Here is a 23,034-nt window from a genome sequence, read left to right on the forward strand (position 1 = left end):
ATCGTGTGGTTAAATGTTCATAAATGAATAATGCGAATTTGCGAAAGGTTTTTTTATGGCTTTGCTGCTCCAATGAAAGGTTGGCGCAAGGGACTGACGTAATGACATGTTTCCTCCACCAGGAGGAGATATTCGTCATAAAAACACAAGCTGAACGGAACGTTGCGCGTGCATGGTCACATGGTACCATAAGTTGTGCTCAGTTAGTACACTTCTTAGTTTATTTATTTAATTGTTTAATATTCATAGTTTGTTTTGATTTTTTTTCATTACAATTAACTGAATGTACTGTAAATATTAACTGTAATCATAACGTTATTACTGTATTACCAGTACTTTCTATCACTTGCGCAACAAAAAATACAGGACAATTTTAAAACCAAGTTTATTAGGCCGAGAAACATTTTTTTTCACACTGAATTTCTATGCCAGTCATATCTTTTTACAAAACAAAATCTCATTTCAGGGTGCATGTAAAACATATTGATGTACAGTCACCCTTTTTATTTAGCAAAAACATTTGAAAACATACACAAATTTATTTTATGCTTTAAGACATCAGATTTCTTCAACAAAATCTTGCTTACAGGGGAAATTCATGAACTATTTACAACATGGGGAACACAGCCATAGGCTCAAACTATTTGGAGGAAGGTGTGTTTTCTTTCCTTGACTCCCTCCTGCTTGACAAGACTCAGTGCCCAAACAGGCCAGTTTGACAAACGACACAGGACTTAAAATAAAGCCTGGTTTAACACAGCCAATCTCCAAGATGGCCTTTAAACTGTACATATTCGTATTTCCTTTTGTCATACGTTTACTTTGTACAAAAAAAAAAATAAAACACAAACACGCCCGTAACACTGGAAGTTCTCCATGGAATGCCCCTTGAATGCAATTTTCTTTAGATACAAAGATTAGCTACACAACAAATAAAATTGAGCCAAAAGGAAACAAATAAATAGCCAGTGTATGTATGGAAAAAGTAAAAGAATAGAACAGAAGAGTAAAGAGGATTTAACAGCAACATCTACAGGCAGGCAATGTTTTTAAATAAAGACATTAATAAATAAAAATGAAGAAAAAACAATAGTGGATGAAAGCCATGTTTTGGTTAGTAAAAAAAAAAAAAAGAAGGCAATTCCCAACGTCCAAATTTGACCTGATTTATTTAGTACAAATATTTTTTCTAAAGAAAAACACTCTTCCAAAAAGTTTGTGATATTGGGCTTGCAGGGTGAACGTAAAATGCACAGAGAAACATGACCTAAATTTGACCATCGATAAACTTTTCGCACAGCTTGCTGTTCTCCAACAAGGAGTTAAACAAGGATAAAGTATAATTAAAGAATAAAATACATGGTGCAAAAAGCAAGAGTGTGTTGATTTTATTTGATTTATTGATGAACTCCGTAATGGCCATGTGAAGCCAATAAACCGTAAATCCCAATATCACAGACTTTATGGATGTAATGTATTGGCTCAATAAAATGCTGGGAAAGAGTGGTATAAAAGCATATAAAATATTCTGAGTCGCCCTTTTCATCTTTTTTTTCCTTTCTTTTTTTTATAAAAATATACCAGAACATTCGAGCAAACGAGACATGGTTAAATGAAGGTAAAAAGATGCAATAAAATACAGAGCGATGGGTCCCTTTTTCACTTGAACTGCTCTGCCAGGTGTCCCATCTGGGCCGGCATGCTAGTAGGTGGACTGGAGATTCCCTCTGACCAGTCCGACATGTTGGAGTGCGGCGAGGAGCTGGACCACTGGTCGGGTGAGCCCGGCGAAGGCGTCAGAAAGGGGTGGTCCGGCACCTGGACCTGATGGCTGGGTGTGTTGCCGTCCACGGGGCCCGAGTAGCTGTGCTGAGAGGGTGGCGTGAGGAACTGGGCGCCCATTGCGGCCGGCATTATCTGGGCCTCCTGGGGCAGGATGGTGCGGATGGGTACGGGACCCTGCTGGAGCTCCGGGGGGCTCAGATCGGCGTTGATAAAGTTCTGGTTCTGGAGTTGCTGGAGGTTCTGCATCTGCTGCATGATTGGATTGAGGCGGTTGCTGGGAATGCTCGCGTAGGCCATCATTTGAGGGTGCCCGCTGTGGGGGCCAGTCATCATCCCGTGCTGAGCACTGTTCCTCATGGCGCCGAACTGCATCCTGGACATCCAGTCGCACTGGCCGGTGGATCCAGACACGGGCATGTGAGTGAGGCGTGGGGGGAGCGGGTCGAATTGCATCCGTGCCAGCTCCTGCTTGCTGGGCATGACCATGTGACCGACGCCCATGTGCGGGTCCGACATGGTTTGGAGGTGGCTCAGCGCCGCGGGCGTCATAACGGGCGGGGACGCGGCGTCCGAGCCGTAGCCGCGAGGCGACTCCAGCGAATCCACCGGGGAGAGCACGGCCGAGCTGTCCAGCAAGCTGCCGGGCGGCTTCCCATCCTGCGAGTTCTTCTTCTTCACTTTCATGTCTTTGGCGTCCTTGCAGACCTTGGTGCCGGGTTTGCGAGCCTTCTTGCCGCCCGCCGGGCCCTGGCCCTGAGGCGGGGGCTGTTTCATGCCGCCCAGGTAGCCGTTGGGGGAGCAGAGCGGGGGCGACAAGGCGTTACCCAGGGCACCTGCGTGCATGGTGGGACTCCGCACCAGATTGTACTCGTCCATCAGACGGACGATGTCGTGATGCATTCGCTCCTGGGCGATGTCTCGGGGAAGTCTGTCCATGTGGTCTGTTATCTCCCGGTTGGCAAAGTGGTCCAGCAGGACTTTAGCCGTCTCGTAGCTTCCCTCCCGGGCTGCTAAAAACAACGGCGTCTCCTCCTGAGGTGAACCCAACGAGAGACAGGAAGCGATGCTTAAACGGTTCTTGACGGTACGGATCAAAGGATTCAAAGACAAATACGGTAATTGTGTATATATTTGTGTTTTTAATCTAATATTCTTATAATTGTAGTGCCATCTAACTTTATATTCTATAGATATCGTGTACACAGATACATATTTTTATCATTTTACATAGATGTAAATGCTGTTTTGGTACCTTATTGTTCTGCATGTCCTTGTTGGCGCCACTCTTGAGCAGCACGACAGCAGCCGCCACGTTATTCACAGCGGCGGCCCAATGTAACGCTGACTTGCCTGAGAGGACAAACGCAACGTCATAATCCAAAACTTGATTCCAGTTTTGTTGTTGTTGTTTTTACCAAAATCATCAATGGCGTTGACATCAGCGTGGCAGTTGATGAGCTCGTCCACCATGCCCTCCACTGCCAGCCTGGCGGCCAAGATGAGGGGGGTGGTGCCGTCGTGCATACGGGCGTCCAAGTCGGTGGCGCGGTTTCTTATTAGAATCTGTACACAGGGCACCAACAAGCCACAAGGTGGCGCCAAAGCAATGGCGTTTTAATATAGTAGACAGCTGTGGCTTGAGGAAAAACAAAACAGCGAATAGGAGGGTTTTCTTTCCATTCGAACGAATGATAGTTTTCACCCAAAATAACAGCGCTACTTTTTTTTTTTAAATAGATAACTTTTGAATTTCTATGACATTGAGGGGTCCACATAGTTTATGATTATGATGGGGGCCTTGGGAAAATGTCTCCCTGAGACCTCAAATGTTTGGTAATCTAAAAAGGAACAGACCTGGAAGACTCCCTGGGCGTCAGCGGCCACGGCGGCATGCAGCGGGGTCCTGCCCATGTTGTCCTGGATGTTGGCGTCGGCGCTGGCCTCCAGCAGCCGCTTGGCGGCGTCGGAGCGGGCGTAGCGGGCGGCCAGGTGCAGCGCCGTCTCGCCGGTGCGGTCCGTCTGGTTGTGGAGGCTGGCGCCCTGGTAGATAAAGTCGTTGATGACATTGGCCGAGGCGTCTTCCTCCTCCTCGCTGTTGCCCGTCTCCAGGCCGCCACCGCTGCAGGATGCGATCATCAGCGGTGTGAAGCCATCTGATGTGGGCGGAGGCAAAAGTGTGTTACGTTGTAGCTAGGCTACTTTCGCATGCAGAGTGGAATGTATTTTTGCTATTCGTGGTTATGATTAAACAGCCAAATAGAGGTTATTTAAAAAAAAAAAAAAAGGGGGGGGGGAGTAAGACTCAGCAGAGAAAGGAAGACAACAGGGCACGCTTCAAAGCAACGGCCGATCAAAACAAAGCAACAAACAAATTGAATAACGGATTCCGATGGAGGCTTCGGCGGCTCTTCAGAAGAAAAGAAAAGCTCGGGGGGGTTACGGAAAAAAGGCGAACCTCAATATCTGACTGAGCGAGGCGGCTCGCCGCAGATACTCAGGCCGGGCTTTCCTCTTCTTCAAAAGGAATGTCGGGCCGCGGATCCCGGAGATTTGGTCGATCCCAGCCCATCGATCGGCAACGGCGGGGGCGAAAAAAGTGCACCGGCGAGTTGTTAACCCCATTACTTTGATTTGTCCTAGCTGGTGATTGGCCATGTAGGGCGACCATGTTGAATAGGTTGACACCAAAATTTTGCCCAGAGGCTAGGACCATTTCTTTGATGAAAAATATTTGGTTGTCAATGCTTAGTCCGCTGTATATTCTAATACAATTAAGCCCACATTGAAAGGCTATGAGAAAAAGTTCAAAAGTTGAAAGATTAAAATTACATACAACATTGTGAAAAAATCGAATGTTACAATATTTCTAACTTTATTTTTTTTGTTAAACTTTAGAACATACAGTTGAAAGTTACGCTTCTATTTAAAAAAAATAGATCTCACGCTTGTACTAATAACTTTTTACTTTGTCACTGCAATGATTAATCTGATCAGGAATCAGCCCCCCCAACCCCACCCCACTCTTCCTAACCCCCCAGGCACCGGCTGCTTTGAAGAAGATCCCTTGCCTGCAGCAACTCCCGCGTGCACGCCAACGCAAATCACACACTGGCAACGTGATGTGCTTTCTGCTTTGACAGAAAGCACAAGACACACACAACATGCTAGCGTCAAGCTATTTTAGGATCATGTAATTAATTACATGTGACACGTATGCACTGTTCAGATTGCTAAAAGTGATTTAAAAAACATTAACCTAAACGCTACATGAGTAAAACAAATAATAAATAACCTGATTGGATGAGACGGGAAAGGAGGAAAAAATGTTTTGGTCCTAAATGAAGGATTTTTGAAATATTTTTTTTTGCATGATGTCATTAATATGGATTTTTGCACAAATTGAAGCAGATTACCATCAGAGGAAAAAAAAAACACCTATTGATCAAGCAAGACACATAGAAAACTGTAGACATATAAATAAAAATAAATAAAAATCGAGGGAAGGTAAAAGAAAATTGATATGATCATATTATTGTACATTATTTAGGAATATATATATATATATATATATGAATAAATCATGTGTGACTTTATTTATAAAAATAATAAATATAATAAATACCGTGCGACATGGCAATTTCTCTTCTTAATTAGACACTGTCACCCACCTGGTCCTCGCACGTTGACGTCCATGCAGTCGCTGTCAATCTCGCCCTGTGGGGGTGTGGGCGCCACGGAGGGGACGCGCAGGTCGGCTGCGTCCAGGTGCTGCTGGGTCCACTGCCGGTTGTCCTTGCGCTCGCCCGCATCCAGGACGGCGAGCTCGTCAAACTGCTGAAGAGGAAAAAAAATAATGCAAAACTAACGTGACAATAATATTAATCAGTGATAGAAAATATTAGACAAAAAAAATACATTAATGTGTCAAAAAAAAAGACAATAATACAAAATATAAAAAAATCACAAAACAAAAAGATTAGACAAAATACAAAAAGAGTGAAATATTTCTACAAAAACTTCAGATAAAAATACTGGGAAAAAAAAAGAAAAGAAAGTCTGTCAAACCATATTTGAAAAATTATTTTGACAGAACGATTACATAAAATCACAAAGCTGTAGCAGAGTAGTTTTGTTTTCTCTGACAACACACCATTTTATTTCATTTATTTTTTGCAGATTTCTTACCCTGAAGCGTTTGGCATCCGAAGTCTCATCTTCTCCCCAATCGTGGCCGTCGTCCATGAGTGAAATATCCGAGGTATTTTTCAGCGGCCTGTGACAACGAGAGACGATTGCGGTGAAATTGCTCCACATCTTCAAAGTGGTGCTCCATTAATGGTAAAAACAACTGGCATTGATCAAATTCACAGCCCACCCCTTGCTTGTCAATTAAAGCGCAACTCAACAGAGCGTCTTATTTGCCTCACTCTCGGGGCATTTTACTCCTTCCACATTTATTGACCAATCGAAACCATACCAACTTCAAAATGTTTAGCATCTTAGACTTAGCCGTGCAAAAATCCCAAATGATTTCTTGATCAATTCACACTATTCCAGCTTCAAAATGTTAACACGCGTTGAAATCTGAACAACATTTGTACAGTAAAATTCCCTACATACATACATACATCCGACTTGGGAACTATTTTCCATATTCCAGTCATTCTTACCAACTCCAAATTCCACACAGTTTAAAATAAAATACCCTGATACATGAATATTTCACCTCAGGCTTCTTCCACATATTATTGTAATTATTATTATTAATAATAATACCAATTATGACTATTTCAAAATGACAAATGTCCACTATAAAATTCACAAGAGATATTGGATACATTTGATTCTTCTTCCCACATCTTTTGAATATTTGGAACCATTCCGACTTCAAAATGTTCACCTCATTTAGGGCAAAGGAACCAATAATTAGTTTCCCAAACTCTCGTACTTTCAAAGCAAAACACCAACATGAGAAGCTTTTCTACATATTTCCCATCTCTTTCCATATTCTTCCCTGATAAAAATCATTCTTAGGAATTCCAATATGAAAAAGAAGAGTCAAAAAGTAACTTACTTTAATCCCACAGAATCCTCCCCGACGGGTTCGCGTCTCTTCTTCTTGCTGGGCTCGGTGGTCTTGAAACCCTCGGGGAGCCAGAGGCGCCCGTGCTCGTGCCGGCGCTTGCGGGCAGCCACCATGCCCACGCCGACTAAGGCCAGCACGGCCAGGGTGCCCACCACCAGGTAGAGCGGGTAGAGCTCCTGCGGCGGCTGCGGGTCGGCGCCGCCTGGCGGGAGAAGGCACAGCATGGTCACGGGACCGAGGACGGACCAGAAGTGTGCGCGTCGCTAACTCTTGCTTCTACTATCTAGCCTATAATAATCACAAGTGCAAAGAATGGGGCGTGATGGAGAAAAAAAAAAAAAAAAAAAGAAAGACCACTACCAGCCTCCTAACTCCCTTTTCAAGTCAGGGTACCCAGAGACAACTTTACCATTTCTTCTTTAAGAGAAAAAAAGAAAGGAGGGGGGGGGGGGGATTAATGAACTTCAAATTACTGCACGCGCTTTAAGCTGTAAAGACGGAGGATTTATTCGGATTTTCCAGATAACAAAGACTCCCAACTTCTAGCACACTCCCGATCAATTTTTTCTCCCCCCCCCTCTACTAACGATTTTGAAATGATAAACTCCCCTCCCCAACCTAAAGCCTTAAGTCCTGGTATTACATTCAGCGAGGTGAAGGTTGCAGCAGCAGCAGCAGCAGCGGCGGCCCCTCTCGCACCCGTGCACGCACAATTATTAAAAAAAAAAAAAAAAAACGCGATGGAGAGCTGCATTGAGTTGATTTGCAGCAATTAAGCATTTTGGAGCCTGAAGCCGGTGGATTTAAGAGCAGCCAGAAAAAAAGGATTGATTGATCGCCACTGCATTTGTTCATGGCCGCATAACAAATACACAATCAAAGAGCGGCAGGGTTAAGACCTGACCAGGGTGGGCGGGTGCCAAGGATATTTCCATTTTTTTTTTTTTTACGTGTGCGCCCCCACACGTGTCCCACTTGTGCATGAGAGCACGTGTGTAAAGACTCCAGAACGAAGCATGTATAACTTCAGTTGCAGCGTTCCCCCCACTATATCACGGTTCGTAGATTTGAATTTTTTATAGGCACGTCTGAATTGATAGTTACACACCTTCAGTTGTGCCACAACATGTGTTTACTATCTTCTGCGTAGAAACTCCATAATATATAGAAGACGTCTACTCACTATAAACAGCTTCAATGGTGTAGGGAACGTCCAGTTTTCCGCTGGAGGCCAACGCCCCGAGGAAGGCGGCGGCATCGGTGGTGCTCTGGAAGCACTCGCTGGACTGCTGGACGCACTGACGGTTGTCCACTTCCAAGAGCACGATGGAGCTAGCGGGCCAAGTCAACACGTTTAGTTGCTTGATCATCTTCAATATCTTGATAGAAAATGAAGAAAAAAAGATTCTCACCCTTTGATCTGCACGTGATCCAGCTCCCTCTTTGTCCACCGAAGCCCATCTATGCTTCTCTTAACCACGTTCACCACCTTGCCAGGCACGTCGGACCAGGTGTCCACCGAGCGCTTGACGATGTACTTCTTCAGCTCCTGCTCGCTGCCGTAGTAAGGGTAGACCATGGTCTCGCCCTCAGCGTTCATCCGGAACACCACGTTGGTGCGCAGGACGCGACTGAGCTCTCGCAGGAAGCCGAAGGAGTTGTTGAGGAGCTGCTCGGGCATGATGAGGACCACCACCACCAGCTGGCCCAGGGCCAACTTCTCGGGCATGTTGTCGGCGCAATCCAAGCCGTCCCATTCGCACTCGGCGTTGTTGCAGCCCTGGTCACAGTGGCCGTCGGCGTAGTGGTCTTTACAGTACTGGTCGTACAGCGGGCTGTGGGGCGGAATACCTCAAGTTGAAGGTGTTTGACGGATTACATGGCAGCAAGTTTTTTTGACTTACTTGCACTGTCCTTCCAGATTCTGGCAGTCAAATCCATCGTAGAGGCACCCGGCGTTGTCGCACTGCGCGTCGCACTTGCCGTCGTTAAAGTAGCGCCAACACTGCAGCGAGGCCGAGCAGTTCTTCCACGGGTCGTCGAAATTGAGCGAGCAGTCGCCGTTGTCCCAGCCGCACGCGTGGTTGTTGCACAGCACGTCGCACACCTGGTTGTGCTTGCGCTCCTCGCACTGCGGGATCTCGCAGGCCTCGTCGGCCGCCGACAGCGGCGGCGGCGCCAGGTCGTGACCCGGCCCGCCCGGGGAGCTGTAGTCCAGAATGTGGCACCAGAGGCCGTTGAAGTTGGCGGGGCAGACGCAGCGGTAGTACGGTGCCTTGGCGGCGTCCTCGCACGTGCCCGAGTTGTAGCAGGGGTTGGATTTGCACGGGCTGTCGCCGGGGTACTGGCACTCGGGCCCCGTGAAAAACGGCGCGCACAGACACTTGGGACTCTTTTGGCCCGAGATGCAGGTGCCGCCGTTGTGGCATCGGAGGCTGCCGCAAGTGTGGCCGTTGTATTCGCATGTGGAGCCAGTGAAGCCCTGTTGGGAAAGAATCGGCTATCAACGGCAAACAATGGCGGGCTGTCAACAAACCTAATCCTAACTCAGTAGGGGCTTTTCGATTACATTCTAATATTTGTTCTATTCAATTGTTTTGAGTCTTGTGTAAAAAAAGATACATTCAACACACTTACAGGCGGACATTTGCATATGAAGCCGTTTGGAGTGTTACTGGCCACGGCGCAAGTGCCCCCGTTGCGACACGGTTTCCCCTTGCAACCGTCGAACACGGCGTCACAGCGCTGACCTAGAGTCGAGTCAAAAAATATTCCTTTATACTGTCAAAACTTCAGCGGGATGTGCGAAAGAATAAAACCGTACCTGTGAATCCGGTACGACATTCGCAGCGGTAGTTGTTGGCTAGCTGGATGCACCTGTGCGTGCCGCGCGGGTCGCACGGGTTGGAGAGGCACTCGTTGACGTCACCTTCGCAGCGCTCGCCCACGTACCCGGGCGGGCACAGGCAGTGGTAGCCACCCACGCCGTCCACGCACCTGCCGTGGTTGAAACACTTGGGCTCTTTGGTGAGCGGGTCGGCCAGCGGCATGCAGTCGTCCACGTTGATCTCGCAGTTGACGCCTGGTGTGAAAGAAACAGATTGGGCAATTACGATGAATTCATTTCTGTGGCCACCGGGGGTGATACGATGCAATTATTAAGGCTACTGAAGTCATTTTTTACTGAGGATAAAGAAGATATGCCTGGGAATATTGTAATGTTATATTATCAAAATGGGTTGGTTGCCACAATGGTTGTAATACTTTTATAAAAATTTTTTATAACACTCCTAACTTCACATAAAAAATGACCCAAAACTTAAAACCTTCCACCCAAAGTGTAATTAAGACAGCAATGAAGATAGGTTGAGGGGTTGGTGTGACCTTGCGTTCCCCGGGGACAGGAGCATTTGTAGGTATTGATCAGGTCAATGCAGGTGCCCCCGTGCTGGCACGGTTGGGAGAAGCACTCATTGATCTCGTCGGAGCAGTTGGTCCCCGCGAAGCCTGGCGAGCACTGTGACGCCAAGATGGAGGAGGAGGAAGAGCAGGAGGAGGAGGAAGAGTTGAATCGATGGCGGACATGAAACACAAAGATTATTGTTTACCCGACGTTTTTCTTTCCGGGCCAAGGCCGGCCGGAGGCTTTTTAATCGAGGGGAGATTAGCATGACTGGAGGTGGATGGTGTTTGTAAATAGGCCGTGGAGTTACTCGTTGGTAGTTACAGTGATTCCGGAGAAATATTTCATACAATCTGCATGCAGTCATTTTAAGGATAATGAAGGCCTACATTTTTTAGGGCTGTTATACACTTCAGTCAACTTTGTTTTTTTGCATCAATATCAATGTTAGCACAATGGAGGGCTTAATTTCACAAGGCGTGCACATGTGGAAAAAAAAGCCCACACTTTTTATTTCTATTTTGAAATCTCCTGGTATATGATGGCTGAAATAAAAACATCTTGAACTTCACATTGTTTACCTTGCAAGTGTATCCTCCAAGAAAGCCCACACAAGTGGCTCCATTTTGACAGGGGTTGGGAGTGCATTCATCCACTTGTTCCTCACAGTAGCTGCCAGTGTAGCCCACCTGGCAGTGGCAGCGGTGGACGTTTCCTGCGTCCAGACACCGGCCTGAGTTACGGCACAGGTTGTCGACATCCACCCCTTGGAAAATAGGAAATCACACACATTTGGTTTCATTTAAAACAGAGCCAGATCTGGCTCACCAGAAAATTTGATTGTACACCACTAAAGCAACATTTGTGAAATAGAACAAAGAAATTGACTCAGTAACACTATTTGGATACAACCTACTAAAAATGTTCCTTTTTTTTTTACCTCTTTGTTTGGCTGCCACCTCGCAGGAGACGCTAGGTATGTCGCAGTAGACGCCCGCCCAGCCAGTCTGGCACTCGCAACTGTAGGCCGTACCCCTTTGCCAGCAGTTACCTCCGTTCTTGCAAGGTGACGAGCTGCACCAGCTCACCAAATTCTTAAAAAAAAAAAAAAATCACTTCATTCAAGTCATTCTCGTGTTGATCAAGAGCTAAATCAACCACTCAACCATTATTTCCTACCTGACAATTGAGTCCCGTGTATCCGTGCGGACACACGCACTTGTAGGTGCCGTAGCTGTCCTGACAGGTGCCGCCGTGCAGGCAGGGTCTGGAGTCGCACTCGTTGATGTCGTGCTGACAGTAGCTGCCGGTGAAGCCGGACGGGCACAGGCACGTGAAGGTGTTGATGCCGTCCACGCACGTGCCGCCGTTGAAACAGGAGCTGCGGGTAAAAGCACACAGTTGGAAAACAAATCCGATTTTATTTGTCGTTCCAACTTCCACCAAAGAGGGCAGCAGTGGACAAAAGAAATCTCATCCCGGCATGCCTTTCTGTGCAGTCAGGCGTGTTGTTTTCACAGTGGATGCCGCTGAAGCCGGGCGGGCAGGTGCAGGTGTAGCTGTTGACGCAGTCGGTGCAGTTGGCACCGTTCTTGCACGGGTGGCTCTCGCACTCGTTGATGTCTTCATCGCACGCCGGGCCCCGAAAGCCCGGCTGGCACGTGCACAGGAAGCCGTTGGCTCGGTCCTGACACGCACCCCCGTTGCCGCATGGGTCTGACGGACGGAGATGGAGGGAACGCGGACTTCATTTAGAAACTCTTACATACAGCTGGGCGATATTTGTATTTTATTTTTCTCATTGTAAAGACTTACTCGGCTTGCAGTCGTCAATGTCAGTTTCACAGTTGCGTCCGGTGAAGCCGGGCTTGCAGCCGCAGCGATAACTTCCCAGCGTGTTCTGGCAGGTGGCTCCGTTGAGGCAGGGATTCTTCACGCACTCCTTAATGTCCACCTCGCACGTTTGACCTGACAAAAAGGAGAAACGTGAAAAAATACGCTTCACGGGAAACTATGAGTCATGAAAGCTTTTCCACCAAAATACTTTGGATTTTCCCACGCTATCTTCAGGGACGGACGGCTGACACCAGCGTTTACCTTGCCATCCTTCGGGGCAGACGCAGGAGAAGCTTTGATAGTCTTCCGACTCCTGACACACTCCAGCGTGTTTGCAAGGTTTGCCACTGCAGGGGGCCATTACGCTTTCGCAGTTTTCTCCTGTAACACAAAAAACGAAGAATTCAAAACTGTAGAACACCTGATTTGCATTGGATAAACAAAATAGACATCAAAAATTAAGGACTGACCAAAATGAAGCCTTTTTTTTTTTCCATGTTCTTCTGGCCTTTGTAAATGGTATTTTACTACATTGCCTTGTCATTTTCAATTTAATTGTCAAAATCATCCAAGAACAAAATCGAGTCCAGGGAATTTGGTGAGTGTCCACAAATTTGGGGAGCCAGTTTTAAAAAAAGTTTTGACATGAAGCTATGGCTAACTTGTACTGCGTGACATCGTTAAGAAGTCATGAACTCGGCAGATAACCCGTTAAAAGAGGACCTTTCAATCAGTGCTATCGCAGATTTTTTCTCCAGGTTCCGTCACTTTAAGCGGCCCAGTGGCGACGTTTCCCTATCTGTTTCCACAAGGCACGTCTCCGACAGGAAGCCAGGCTCAGCTTCCGCCCATTGTCGGGACATTTGCTGCTGCTGGGAGACGGGAAAGCAGGCAAACAGGAAATGTGCGCAGCGCCCTGTTCCCACCCCAGAAAACCAAGACTTTTGGCTTCTGTGTGGATTTTTCCAAAAAGATGACTTAAATTGAAAGAAGATATGACATGAAAAATATTTTGCAGGGATGCTTGTATCTCGGGAGGCCAGAGGGACTGGAAAGGAAAGTCTAGCTCCTGGAAAGCTTGTTGAATTTGTGGGATATTTTCCCTTCCTATCGGCTAATAAGTCAAGGAAGACAAGCGGTGGGAAACTGTGGAGGAATGCCAATGCGGCCGATAATATTTTCATACCCGTGTAAGGCAGAACACAGTTGCACTTGTAGCCGGCCACGTCGTCGATGCACGTCCCCTGGTTGAGGCAGGGGTTGGAGGCACATTCGTTGATGTTGGTTTGACAATTTGGTCCTGCCGTAGCAAAACACAAAGACTTTTTTTTTTTTTTTTGGCATGACTTACATGAATTACACGTTGTACATTTAAAACAAATCGAAATAAAGCCTAACACATAATGGGACAGGCCACAGACGGACTAACGAATATCAACCTGTTGACGCAGCGGATATTTGAACACAAACGGTGCGGCAGCACATGTAGATAGACAATGCGAAAATACAGTATGTATTCTTTTTTTTTCTCTGTGAAAAACAACTATTCTACTAACGATTCAACACCTGATTTTGCAGAATCCCAATATTTAAATAAAACACTTTCAAATATATTCGTGAGGGACCCGCCGAGAGAAATTGCTGATAAATCTAGTTGAGCTAAGAGCTCAGAACTGTCACACAACGGAAGCCCACTGACCAGTGAAGCCCACGTGGCAAGTGCACACGTAGCCGCTGGTCATGTCCTTGCACGTGCCGTCGTTCATGCACGGGTTGGACTCGCATTCGTTGTTGTTGATGTCGCAGTTTTGGCCGCTCCAGCCGGAGTCGCACAGGCATTTGTAGCTGAAATCCAAAGCGACATTGCTTTAGAGAAAAGCCTCCTAGATGAAAATACAGATGGCGTCCTCGCGGGCCTCACCCGTTGATCTTGTCCTCGCAGTGGCCGTGGACACAGGGGTTGCTGAGACACTCGTTGATCTGCGAGAAGCAGGTGGCGTCGTGGTAGCCCTCGGGACACACGCAGGTGAAGTGGTTGATGCCGTCGATACACGTGCCGCCGTTGTGGCACGGGTTGATGGCGCACTCGTCTATATTGATGTTACACATGGCGCCTGGCGGAGGGAAAGGAGAGCCTGTTTTTATTTCCAAAGGCAATTACAGCTTATCGTTTGTGGTCAGTATATTCTGGATGGAAAAAAAGAGTTAGATTTTTGCTTTATTTTAGTTTGATTTATTGCAGGGGGAAAAAAATACAATTGAAATCTGCTATTTTATTTTTGTGGAGAAAAAAAAACCAGTCGCGGTTATTTGACGACCATCTAGTTTGCAGTTTCGGCTCCTTTTGTCGGCGACTTGAAGCGTCGCCGCCATTCACGACACAAAAGAAGACCATTTGGCTTCAATTCCAGGACGGGCTTTCCAAGCTTTTAAAAGCTCAACTTTCAGGAATCTTTCACTGAATCTTTTCTTTTGCTCAAATCCCCAGTGACGCCGCGCACACAACGGTGTGTGTTTTTGTGTGCGGCGTCTTTGTGCGGGTGGGCAGCTTGCGTGTCCCAACAGCAGCAAGCTGGGGACACGGGGTGGAGCGGGAAATCGACACCGCCGCAGCCTCGGAGGAGCGTGCTGGCTCGCCCGCCAACTGTCGGCCTCCTCCCGCCACTGTTCGACCCCCCCTCCATCCATTCATCTTCTATACTGTCTCTGTTGTCAAAATCAGAACCCGGAACCTTCCAACTGTGAGGCAGACGTGCTTCGCTGAATATAACACGTCTCCTTTAGATGCACAAGCTTCTCACCAGTGTATCCGGGCTTGCAGGCACACTCATAACCGTTGATCTTGTCGATGCAGGTCCCGTAGTCACACGGGTTGCTCTTGCAGTCATCAATGTTGACTTCACAGTTGATTCCTGCCAGGAAGAAAACACAAAACACATCCAGTCACCCCAAAGAAAAGAGAAGAACTCCATAGTCCTTCCTACCGGTGGTTCCAGTGGGGCAGTTGCAGATGTAGGCATTTTCCCGGTCCTGGCAGACGCCACCGTTCCTGCACGGCTGGCTGAGACACTCGTTGATGTTGGTCTCGCACAGCCGTCCCGTGTAACCCGGGTGACAAAGACAGCTGAAAGAGGCCAGGCCGTCCACGCAGGAGCCGTAGTGACACGGGTCTGAGAGGCACTCGTACACATCCGTCTCGCAATGCCGCCCGGTGTAACCTGACCAGAAGGATGGAAGGATCTCAATGGGTGGATGGGGGTGCATGGGTGGATAGATAGATAGATAGAATACCCTCTGTGCACTCGCAGGTGTACATGTTGGGTCCGTCTGTGCACCTGGCACCATTTTTGCACGGCGTACTGGCACACTCATCGATGTCGATCTGGCAAAGATGCCCAGTGAAACCTGGAAGAAAAAAAAATAAACAAGAGGGTGTGAAGGAATGTGAGTGTGGAAAGCAGCGGGTGAGCAAAGCGTGGTTAACGGGGTTAGCATTTATAATATAAATTTTATAAAATTTATATTTATAAAATATAAATTTTATATGATCAAATTTCTATACATATTCTACACTTTAACTTGACTCTTTTAAAAATGATGTGGCCAATGAGCCCAAAGGATGTTTTGTCACCCAAAAAAAAAAAAATACTCGCCCCCAAATCTGAAACCTGCACGTTGCTCATCATCACTTAACACTATGAAATCCCCCCCCCCCTTTCCCTTCACTACTCGGCACCAGTGAAGATATGGGAAAAAGAGGGGCTGAGTGAAAGTTGCCCCTGTCTAAGGAGGCCGATGGACAAAAGGTGGCCTGTCTTCCCCGCCCCCCCAAAAACTTTTCTATCACAATAACCCAAGGCTCCTCCTCAGACACTCCCACGAAAAAGAGCTCGCTTGACCCTTAACCTTGCGCTATTCAAGTTCCTCGTGATTCAAAATTCACCAGCAGGCGCTCCCTTTCTTTGCTTTAAATGTTTCCCTTCCATCTCTTTTTGTCCCTCACATGATGGAACAATCACAGAGATCAGTAGGAGTTTTTAGCAAGTGTTTTAATAAGAAAAAATAGCATGCAGGAAAACCATCAAGAAAAGTAAACTGGTTTAAATAGAATTCAAATCAAACACTTTCTTTGCAAAAGTATTTTCTATGTGCCCCCCACTAGTCTAAAATCTGTATTCTGATTAATATTGTCAAATAAGAATTGAGGGAAAAAAAATAAATAAATACATTTTCTTCACAAATGCAATCATTGACTACCAAAACAATGCAGAGGGATTTTTTTTAGTCAACTGCATAAATTGGAGGAACGACACGATTCAATGGCCCTCAGCGGGGTTTCCATGGCTATGGCGTGTACAGAAATAAAAAGAGGGGACCCCCGTCTCGGGCCGGAGGGGGAATTTACATTTCAAGCACGGCAGTTGAGAACCCCGTGCCCCCCCTCCCTTTCTTACGCCTCCATTCTTGCTTGTGCAATAACGGTCCGTGCATCCTCCCGCCAAAACACTTTCCCTGCCACCACTTCCTCACGTAACCTTGGCACTAAGCCTCGGTGTGTTGGCGCTTTATCACGTCTAACGCTTTCTTTCCCTCTTTTTTTCCTCAACTGGAGAAATGCTGCTTCTCCCCCACCCAGGCTGCCTCTGATCCTTGCCGAAAAATAAAAGAATAAAGTAATGGGGAGGGGGGGTATCATTTCCACTTCAATGAACGTGTTTGGCCAGTTTGAAGAAGCTTCTAATCCCCATTTTTTTTCTCTTTTGGTTTCTATTTCGGATAGAGTAGCTACATTCCTTAACATTCTAATGTCCCGTATTGATACTTTTGAGCAAGCATTCTCAAAATGGGGCAGTCAATACTGTGCATACCAATAAAACAAACTATACCGTAATTTCCGGACTATAAGCCGCACCGGACTATAAGCCGCACCAGCTAAAATTCAGGGATATTTTAGTTTTTTTCTTACATAAGCCGCACCGGACTATAAGCCGCACGTGCACATGAGTTTTTTACAAAGAAAGACCGTACACAGAAAGCCGTAAAAATCCATAAATATGCCGCGCCGCCATTTAAGCCTCAGGCTTCAAAGTAACCTTCTGAATAAAATGCATTAAAAGTTCACATTCATTACAACTTGTTTTTGGTGAGCACAATGCCAGAAGAATTGAATTTAAATGCTGATTGATTGGGTTTTAATACAATGCAGATGGTCTAAACAGCGCCACTGCTTTGTGTAATCTCTGAGTCACATAGTATGAAAAAGGGTTTAGAGCCCTTTGACACAGGTCACCTAGCGTGTATTCCTAAAGCTCATAATAGTCACAAGCAACACTGCCAGAATAAGCAGCAGCCATAGTAGTGTTTCAAAATAGTATTTTTGTTGTTGTTTTGTTCTTCAAGATACCGCACAACAGTGGTCCACAGCCTTTTTGCGAGTGTATAAAAGTGATCAAGTCATCACAAAAATCACGAAAAAAAAAACGTATATAAGCCGCACCTGACTATAAGCCGCAGGGTTCAAAATTTTGGAAAAAAGTCGCGGCTTATAGTCCGGAAATTACGGTAATAATCAAGCAATTACTCCTGCCTACTTGGCACTCAATCAAGTCAGCCAGCTAACTTCATGGATAAAAGGGGAGGGAAAAAAAAGTTGAAACTTCTCCAAGTCTTTCCCCCCATAGATTTTCCTGCTTCTCCTCCTTCTGCGTTCAAGCTAGTAGGGCCGACGTAAGCCCGCCTCAGGGCTCGGGATTAGTGCACGTCCGCAGAGCAGTTTGTGTCGACTACGCCGGTGTGTTTGTCTTTCGGAGGGAGGGGAGGGGGAAGAGAGCGAGCGAAAGAGATCGACCCCTGCACCCCCTGGCCTGCCGCACACCCTTGCCCGCCCTATTTGCTTCGCAACCCCGCTTCACCTCGGCACCCTCACCTGTGGGGCACTGGCATAGGAAGGCGTTGATCTTGTCGATACACTTGCCGCCGTTCATGCAGGGGCTGTGATCGCACTCGTCCGTATCGATCTCGCAGAACTCCCCCTCGTAGCCTGGCCAATTAGCAAGGGGGGGTTAGTTACACAGTAAGAGAGAGAGAGAGAGGCTGGCACATTTGGAAAAGCTTGCTTCACTACACCATGCCAGGCCGATGCTTGTCTTATTAACCTGGCATGCAGATACAGTGGAAGGCTCCGATCTGGTCCAGGCAGGTGGCCTCGTTCATGCACGGATTGGACATGCACTCGTTGACGTCCAGCTCGCAGCGCGGCCCCACGTAACCCCGCTGGCACTTGCACTGGAACGAGCCCTTGGTGTTGATGCACTTGCCGGCGTGCTCGCACGGGTTGGGACCTGGCCAAAGTAGCGCTTTTTACACTCGGTAGCTCGGACAGCAGTCACACACTGCTTATTTTTTTCAGTGTAGATTCTGAGTCATCTCGATCATATTATCACTTCAGTGTGAGAGTTTTTGTCTTTTTTTTTTTACCTAGTGAGCACTCGTCGACGTCTTGATCACAGGATGCCCCCAGGTAGCCCGGAGGGCAGGTGCACATGTGATTCCCGCTGACGGGGTGGGTGTCGCAGTTGGAGCCTTTCTGACAAGGGTTGCTGATGCAGGCATCATCCAGCTGGCAGAGCAGACCTGCAGCCAAACACATACGCTTGGAAAAATCTATCTGAAGCATTTAGGGGAAAAAAAGGGTAGCAGATTTAACCCCAAGTATATTTAGTCAGTGGTGGTAAGTCAAGTGAGCTTAAAACCAAAGTAATGTGTCTTGGTCCCGGCCTCCTCGGACAAACCTGTGCGGCCGGGGGGACACTCGCAGACGAAGGAGGCCACGCGGTCGTGGCAGGTGGAGCCGTGGGAGCAGGCGGCGCTGGCGCAGTCGTCGATGTTCTCGCCGCAGTCGTCGCCCGCCCAGCCGTTGACGCACACGCACTGGAAGCCGCCGTAGGTGTTGTGGCACGTGCCGCCGTTTTGGCAGGCGTTGGGCATCAGCTGGCACTCATCCACGTCCTCCGTGCACAGTTGACCTGTACCGAGGGACAAATAATATAAATATTCATTCATTTCATTCTGAAAAGAAATTATGTTGTGACTTGGCTTCACTAACCTGTGAACTCAGGCTGACACCGGCAGTTGTAAGAGTTGACGCTGTCGACGCAAGTGCCGCCGTTCTGGCACTCGTGACCGGGGCAGTCGTCGATGTTCTGGTTGCAGTTTTTCCCCGTGAAGCCTGTCAACAGTCCAAAGTGATTTTTTATTTTCCCACTGTTTCAACTGCCTGAACACCTCCGACTGCTGTCAGTTATTCTTCCAGTGCAGTTAAATGTGGCCAACTGTTTCTTTCCTCCATCTGTATGATTGAGGTCTGTGGCATCACATTCAGGGTACAGAAAATTTTTGAGAATAGAAACTTGAACGTTAAATACCACAGAATTGTACTTAACTGGATTAAAAAAAAAAAGTTGAAGCCACTGTAACATTATGTGCAATTTAAGCTGGCGCGGAGGCACCGTACGCCATCGTATGTTATGTGCAAAGGATGTTGTCCCTTTGACCATTTCCTTTCCGATAAGCCCAGATGCTTTCCTGCCTTCGCCCTGTTCACACACTCAACCGCAGCAAAACACACACGTGCAAGCCAGCAGCTGGAAATGACATCACCCAGCGCCGAGCTGCTCTCAACAAGTAGTTGCTCAAATTGAAAAACCAAGGCAAAAATGCCCACTAAAAACGGAAAATATAAATTGAGGGTATTTTTTCCAGCATCCGCCCAATTTAAAGAGAATGTCAACCCAAACATATGTTGTATATGCCCCACCAATCTCAGGGGGCGACCATTTTGCCACATGCTATTGACTGAAAATGACATCACAGTTGCCAGATTAGCAAAATGGCCGCTGCTTGAGATGGATAAAAACAGGTGGATTTTTCCTGTTTAATTCATATTCCATAAACTAAACATTAATCAGAACACTGGGTTTAGACTAGTTGGGTTGCACGGAGCATATATTACAAAGAAACTTAGGGGTTGACTTCCTCTTTTCTGATATGATGGGCTTTTTCCTCCCTCTACCTTTCCAACTCGGAGTCGTACACAAGTGATGTTCGTACCTGGCACACAGGTGCATTCATAGCTGGTGTCTCCCTTCTGGACGCAGGTGCCTCCATTTTGGCACGGCGACGGGCTACAGGGCAGGTAGCGGCTCTCGCAGCGCTGGCCGGAGTACTCGGCCGGGCAGCGGCAGTGATAGCCGCCGACCGTGTTGACGCAAGAGCCGCCGTTCTTGCACGGCGGCGGGCTGGCATCGCACTCGTTGACGTCCTGCTTGCAGGTCTTGCCCGAGAAGAAGGGCGTGCAGGTGCAGACGTACTGCGACTCGATGGCCGAGCAGCGCCCGTCGTTTGCGCACGGGTTGGACGCGCAGGGGTCGGGGTATTGGCACTGGTTACCTGGGAATACAAAGTTTCGTGAAAAAATATAATATGGTAGTATAAGGGTCTGACTGATATGGATTGGAGTAAAATTCCCATAACCAATTCGTCTGTTGAATAAAAAACTAGGGGACAACAAAAAACAAAAATGAACATATGAACAATATTCATTCAATCATGAATATATTCAACAATATTTAAAACTAATATTTTGATCAAATATTTTTGGTAATATGGAATATTACATTACATTTAATTTTTTAATATTTAGAAAAATATCTTTTGTTTTTGTCGAATACTTTTATAAATTTTGTCCATATTTTTCCCTTTCAAATATTGTTTATTGTGTGTTATTATATCCATTCACTTTCAAACCGCTTAAAACAAATAATGCCTATATAAAAAATTTATATAAATAACGGCTCCGTTTCTAATCCAAACAAGTATATTTCTTGTTACCTGACCATCCGGGCGGACAGTGGCACTTGTACGCCTGCAGGCCGTCCAGCTGACAGGTACCCCCGTTGCGGCACGGCGTGCCAACGCAGGCGTTCAAGCAAGTTCCGCTGGGGCACGGGTCGCGAAACTGGCACCTGTTTCCGGTGTATCCATCTCGACACCTGAGAAAAGTAATCCCATTTAATCAAATGCGTGTGTTTTGTTTTTGTGTTGAAATCGTGAAATCGTCAACAGTTTCAATGTGGATGCCTTCACTTTGTTAATATAATAATATTCATGAATAAAATAAATTAATTAATTAATAATTTTTTCACCCAGTAAATTAGTGCCTTTGCGATTTAAATATTCTACTACTCTCCGATGTGAATTTGAATTGTTTAGTCAATGGGAATTCCATAAGCAACCCAAGGGAAAACAATCGGGTCAACCCTCTGTGGTCATAAATAATATTATAGGGTAATAGCCTTTACTCGATAGGGCCCGTGTCTCTTAAAAAAGGTGCTTTTACAACAGGCCAACGTGTCTATGAGAAGCGGGCCTTTAAATGGGAGCTCCTTGTTTCCGTCACGGCTCTCCGTGAACAATGTATTGTTCGGCAGTAAAAAGGGGGACAAAACTCGTGTGATGTTTCTCACAGCGTCGTAAAAACGCCGGCTGATAAGTTCCCACATAGCGGGAGAAAAGCATACTTTTGGAATGACAATGAGGGGAGCTGAGGGGCGTTCCGAGAGGATGCCCAACAATGCGGCTAACAACAACAAGCATACCTCTGCAGCCTTGCAGCAGCCTTGCGGAATCAAAAAGAACGAAAAGGAGAAACGGCCGACAGAACTTTTACCTCACAGCGCTTCATAGCAATCTCGAGTAAGAGAATTTTGGATTTTTTGAGCCATCTTGTTGCCAAGTGTGTTGAGGAACTACTTATCACCCCAATTCTTTTTTTAAATTTAAAACAAGAAAATATGAGCAAAAGCCGGAATAAGAGATTCAGAAAGAATCCAATTGGTCTTCCCACGACCAAAATCACATCAAATACCGAACCACAGTCAGACAGTCCTGAACGGGATGCCAGTACCGCATCCCAAAACATTCCCAGGGGGTCCAATATGAGCGTGGGGGCCGAGCAGCCGACCCATCTTTTCGGCACAGACGAGTGTTTAGACAGCGGCCCTCTCGGGGGGATTACCCAGCATTGGGATTGTGGCAAGAATAAGAAAACATCACATGCTAGGCTGCCCGCTGCATAAACATCGGACTGAGCGACCAGTGGCGTGCCAAGCGAGGTTGGTCAAGCCTCTTCTGCAACCGGTGTGCGCTCCAACAAGAACCAGGCAGTGGACAGCCTTGAAATGGAGGCGCTCGGGTTCTTCTTTAGGAGCCAGCGGTTGGGAGGCGCCGCACGAGCCCGCTGGAAAAAGGCAGCGAGAAGCAGGTGCGCATGTTAATGAGGGAGCCGGACGGCAGCTGCTGCCCCGGCACATTCAAAACCTCCCCGTATTCCCACCACTCTCTTCCTGGGACACCCACCACCATCCCACCACTTGTCATAACTGGAAAAAAAACAAATTCATTAACAAAGAGCTTTTTAGAGATGTTCAATACCACCAGACCGATGCCAGTATGAGGACTCAATTCTCGAATAGTCACGATACTGAGTACCACTAGAACTGTTGAGACATAAAAGTCCCCCATCCCCCAAATAATGACATATTTAAAAAAAAAAAAAAAAAAGACGTGTAAATCCCAATATTTCAATTTCCCTTAAAAGTGAATGAAATGAATTCTTCTACTTTCTAATCACAAAACGGTCACAAGACCTCAAGGATAAACAAATAGCGTCGTGGCACGTGGACACGTTCTCCAAACACACCGCTGGTCCCAAGTCAACGGCAGCGCGGACTCCATGAAGAATGCTAACAGTTTGCTCTTTAAATTGGCAAGGGCTCGTCAAATACACGCTCGGCATAAAGTCGCTTTTTAAAAGGCTCTGAGTCAGTGAGGGTACGAATGGAATAGGATAAAATATATACCTTAT

The 23,034-nt window shown here is 46.8% G+C and overlaps 1 protein-coding gene across 3 annotated transcripts in view; it reads right to left on the reverse strand.

Moving 5' to 3' along the window:
• Window positions 1-368: 368 nt before the first annotated feature.
• LOC125993945 (neurogenic locus notch homolog protein 1) overlaps window positions 369-23,034 on the reverse strand; it is a 39,040-nt gene continuing 16,374 nt past the window's right edge. For 2 of the 3 annotated variants that reach the window (XM_049762984.1, XM_049762982.2), the window contains exons 3-34: window positions 21,000-21,160; window positions 20,220-20,558; window positions 19,216-19,338; window positions 18,902-19,135; window positions 18,588-18,743; window positions 18,266-18,451; window positions 18,037-18,150; window positions 15,402-15,515; window positions 15,095-15,328; window positions 14,912-15,022; window positions 14,032-14,224; window positions 13,810-13,955; window positions 13,297-13,410; window positions 12,372-12,491; window positions 12,090-12,242; window positions 11,762-11,990; window positions 11,454-11,655; window positions 11,215-11,368; window positions 10,856-11,040; window positions 10,256-10,388; window positions 9,696-9,953; window positions 9,509-9,621; window positions 8,776-9,353; window positions 8,284-8,706; window positions 8,055-8,203; window positions 6,860-7,073; window positions 5,971-6,058; window positions 5,454-5,619; window positions 3,640-3,938; window positions 3,201-3,348; window positions 3,038-3,135; window positions 369-2,817 (exon numbers count right to left, since the gene is read on the reverse strand). In XM_049762984.1, the coding sequence (XP_049618941.1) occupies window positions 1,660-2,817; window positions 3,038-3,135; window positions 3,201-3,348; window positions 3,640-3,938; window positions 5,454-5,619; window positions 5,971-6,058; window positions 6,860-7,073; window positions 8,055-8,203; window positions 8,284-8,706; window positions 8,776-9,353; window positions 9,509-9,621; window positions 9,696-9,953; window positions 10,256-10,388; window positions 10,856-11,040; window positions 11,215-11,368; window positions 11,454-11,655; window positions 11,762-11,990; window positions 12,090-12,242; window positions 12,372-12,491; window positions 13,297-13,410; window positions 13,810-13,955; window positions 14,032-14,224; window positions 14,912-15,022; window positions 15,095-15,328; window positions 15,402-15,515; window positions 18,037-18,150; window positions 18,266-18,451; window positions 18,588-18,743; window positions 18,902-19,135; window positions 19,216-19,338; window positions 20,220-20,558; window positions 21,000-21,160 (7,093 nt within the window). In that variant the 3' untranslated portion in view covers window positions 369-1,659. The remainder of the gene's footprint in view (window positions 2,818-3,037; window positions 3,136-3,200; window positions 3,349-3,639; window positions 3,939-5,453; window positions 5,620-5,970; window positions 6,059-6,859; window positions 7,074-8,054; window positions 8,204-8,283; window positions 8,707-8,775; window positions 9,354-9,508; window positions 9,622-9,695; window positions 9,954-10,255; window positions 10,389-10,855; window positions 11,041-11,214; window positions 11,369-11,453; window positions 11,656-11,761; window positions 11,991-12,089; window positions 12,243-12,371; window positions 12,492-13,296; window positions 13,411-13,809; window positions 13,956-14,031; window positions 14,225-14,911; window positions 15,023-15,094; window positions 15,329-15,401; window positions 15,516-18,036; window positions 18,151-18,265; window positions 18,452-18,587; window positions 18,744-18,901; window positions 19,136-19,215; window positions 19,339-20,219; window positions 20,559-20,999; window positions 21,161-23,034) is intronic. The other variant, XM_049762983.2, reaches the window with a different exon arrangement.

This window comes from Syngnathus scovelli, chromosome 3, assembly GCF_024217435.2.
Source record: "Syngnathus scovelli strain Florida chromosome 3, RoL_Ssco_1.2, whole genome shotgun sequence".
Lineage (NCBI taxonomy): Eukaryota > Metazoa > Chordata > Actinopteri > Syngnathiformes > Syngnathidae > Syngnathus > Syngnathus scovelli.